Below are 3146 nucleotides of genomic sequence, written 5' to 3' on the forward strand. Positions count from 1 at the left end.
GTCGAAGGCCTTATTTATGTCCATAAAGACACATGCTGTTTTATTATTTTCTAGATGTGAGGTTTGTACGTTATTGATCAATATGAACAGTGGGTGTATTGTCGAGCGCGTAGGTTTAAAGCCGAATTGGTACGTTGGTATGTGGTCTCCAATTAGATTTTGCAGTCTCGTATTGAATATATTTTCAAATATTTTGGTTAATATAAGAAGTAATGCAATAGATTTGTAGTTTTCTGTATGTGTTGTCCAGTCCAGATCTAGAAACGGGTATTATTGTTCCCGTTTTCCAGGTCTCTGGTAACGCGTTCGTTTTGATGCAATCGTCGAGTAGTTCCAGTATAAGTTTGTGCGTTTGTGTGGTCAAGTTTTTCAGTACTTTGCTTTTTATATTGTCTTTTCCTGGTACTGCATTTTTAATGCGCTCGAGTGCTTCGTCATATTCTGCGTCAGTGATTAGTTGGTATGGGCAGTTCTTGTCATTTGTAAAGTAGTTTTCGTATCAATTATGACTAACGTCCAGTTTTGATCGTCGAAGTTTGGACTTGTGGATATAGCCAATGCCCTTTGAAGCTGTTTGGCAAACGAGTCAGCAATGTCTTGGTCTGTGTATAGTTCTGTTCCATTTTCGTTGATTGTGTTGCTATTAATGTTTTTCTTGTACCGCGAGAATTTTTTTTTTCTGCCAGTATGTCCTTCCTTGGTCCTGTTCAACTTCCTGGTATGCTTTCAGCCATTTATTTTAGCTTTGTTTCAGCCCTGGTTTTATGGTGCTATCGGTGTTTTGACGTTCCTGTTCAGTTCATTCAGTTTTCTTTTTAGTTCTTCGTGTTGCATGAGTGTATACGTTTTATATAATTCCCTTTTACGTTTGATCAATCTTAATATAAATCTTGGTAGGGTGGGTTGATGGAAATGGTTTTTTATGGGGAGTGAACGTTTTTCGATTGCCTGTATCACTTGCTGCTGAAGATTTTCGATAGAGGTAGAGGACATAGTCGTCTATGTGCAGTTGTAACTTTCCGAAGTCTATTTTATTGAGGTTTGGTTTTGGCGCCACATTTGCCGCATCCGCATTTTGTGTTTGTCCGAGGTTTGTGTCCAACGTTATTGGTAAGTGGTCTAATCCGGGTTCATTTATAACCATAACATTGCTCTAGGTTGGCTCTGTAAAGTGATAGATGGGGAGTGGAGTCTTGATTCCTAGGCATTAAAAATGAGGGCGGTGTGGTGTTTTGCAAAATCTGAATTGTCCAAGGACCTATTCAATTGCATTGTCTTGTTTTTGTTTAGATTGAAGTCTCCCTCAATAATTACATATCTGTAGAGGCACGTTTTGGTTAGGATGTCCTGTTCTATGCTGGAGTGAGGATGAATGTACACTAGGAATATATGGATGATGTCATTTCAGAAGGGTATAGTGAAATGGAGACAGTCATTTAAACGACCTGGGACCTCATCGTCCAAGTGATGAGGAGGTCACAGGTCAGCAGGTACTTGATTGACGTAGTGCAATCGTACCTGCAAGATCATTTTCTGGCGTTGCCTAACGGGGAGGTCCGTGAGTTGTCGTGTGGGGTTCCTCAGGGGTCCGTTCTGGGTCCCGTCTTGTGGAACCTGTTCTACGACGAGCTGCTGACGGTGGGTTATCCAAAGGGCGTCACTTCGGTGGTGTACGCGGATGATCTAGCGTTGGTGGTGGAGGCAAAGAACGGGAAAATCCTCGAGACGAGAGTCAGGCGTGCCATGGAACTGGTCTCCGACACGTTCCGTAGGAAAGGCCTGACCATGGCGACGGATAAGACCGAGATGGTGCTCCTGGTCGGACGACGCAAGCTGACAAGCATGAGTCTGATGGTGGAAGGGGTCAGGTATGAAACGAGCGAGTGCGTGAAGTACCTGGGAGTGTGGTTCGGCAGGAATGCCCGCTTTGGCGAGCACGCCCGCCGGACAGCCGACAAGGTAGGGAGGATCGTCTAGAAATTGGAAGGCATCCTCCCACGTGTGAACGGACTAAGTTTTGAAAGGAGGAGGATGATGGTCATGGCGGCATCGTCCGCCCTGCTCTACGCGGCTCCGATTTGGCAATCGGAGCTCGCGTACCGGAAGTATAACGCCATCTTGGAGCGGGCGAATAGACAGCTCGCGATCAGGGTGTAAGCGTGTGCTTACAGGACGGCTCCGGGCGCAGCGGTGTTGGCTCTGGCCAAAATCCCTCCTGTGCGACTGAGAGTGGAAGAGAGAAGAATAATTTGGGAGCGAGGAAAAGAGAGTAAGAGCGAAGCGGCAGAATGGGTAATGATCGAATGGGAGAAGGAATGGGCCGTCTATGACGGATGCATGAAAGTGTTCGTGCCGAGGATCAGAAGGTGGTCCGAATGCGAATGGGCTAAGCCCAATTACGCCCTGTCGCAGGTGTTCACCGGGCACGGCGCATTCGGGAAATACCTGCGACGAATAGGGATTGAACGCAGTGACCACTGCTGGTTCTGCGGGAACGAAGAGAATGGTGTGAGCGACACTCCCGAGCACACGCTATGGGAGTGTCCGGCATGGGAGGCCGATCGCGCGGAAGCCAGGCTGAGCGGACTCAGACCGGACCGAAACGTGATCGGCAGTGAAATTGTAGAGTCGGAATGCAAGTGGAATGCGTTTGCAAGAATGGTAGAGAAAATCATGAATGCGAAACGTACGAGAGAGAATGAAAGAAGAAGAATGGTACAGGGAGAAGTCCTCCGCGACGCGGGCCGGTCTGAGCCGAATTAATAGGCGCGATGCCACCACCCCCCTGAAATAATGCCTTCAGGCAGTTCCGGGGGGGAACAACGGTGAAGAGAGGTGGGTTTTTAGTGGTTAGGCGCCTCCCTTCAGGGGGTGAATCCCACATAACCCGGCCGCCAGTCCATCAGACCGGATACCTTTAGAAGGTTTTCCCTCTCTAAAAAAAAAAGTCATTTAAACGAAAGTTTAAATCAGGGGAATTAGTTTTTCTAATGTAAAACAATTAAACTTGACCCGTCTTTCTTTTAGGAACCAACACGTATGCTAAATTTCCCTAATAGCTCTTTTACTGTGGTACCACCCACGATGGCGAACCCTGTGCGGGATGAGGGGCAGTGATTCCCGACACGAGCTAAAGAAAGCACTTC

General features: G+C 47.1%; 1 protein-coding gene across 1 annotated transcript; it reads left to right on the plus strand.

Moving 5' to 3' along the window:
* Positions 1 to 1467: 1467 nt before the first annotated feature.
* Positions 1468 to 2763, plus strand: LOC136347303 (uncharacterized). Its single transcript, XM_066297185.1, has 2 exons — positions 1468 to 1868; positions 2172 to 2763. The coding sequence occupies exons 1-2, from the start codon at positions 1468 to 1470 to the stop codon at positions 2761 to 2763; spliced, it is 993 nt and encodes a 330-aa protein (XP_066153282.1).
* The last annotated feature ends 383 nt before the right edge of the window (positions 2764 to 3146 follow it).

Source organism: Euwallacea fornicatus, chromosome 28 (assembly GCF_040115645.1).
Source record: "Euwallacea fornicatus isolate EFF26 chromosome 28, ASM4011564v1, whole genome shotgun sequence".
Taxonomy (NCBI): Eukaryota; Metazoa; Arthropoda; class Insecta; order Coleoptera; family Curculionidae; genus Euwallacea; species Euwallacea fornicatus.

Coding starts and splice junctions, on each gene's coding strand:
- LOC136347303 (XM_066297185.1), top strand. CDS start 1,468: ATGAGGAGGTCACAGGTCAGCAGGTACTTGATTGACGTAGTGCAATCG. Junction 1,869..2,171: donor CTGATGGTGGAAGGGGTCAG/GTATGAAACGAG, acceptor GTGTGCTTACAG/GACGGCTCCGGGCGCAGCGG.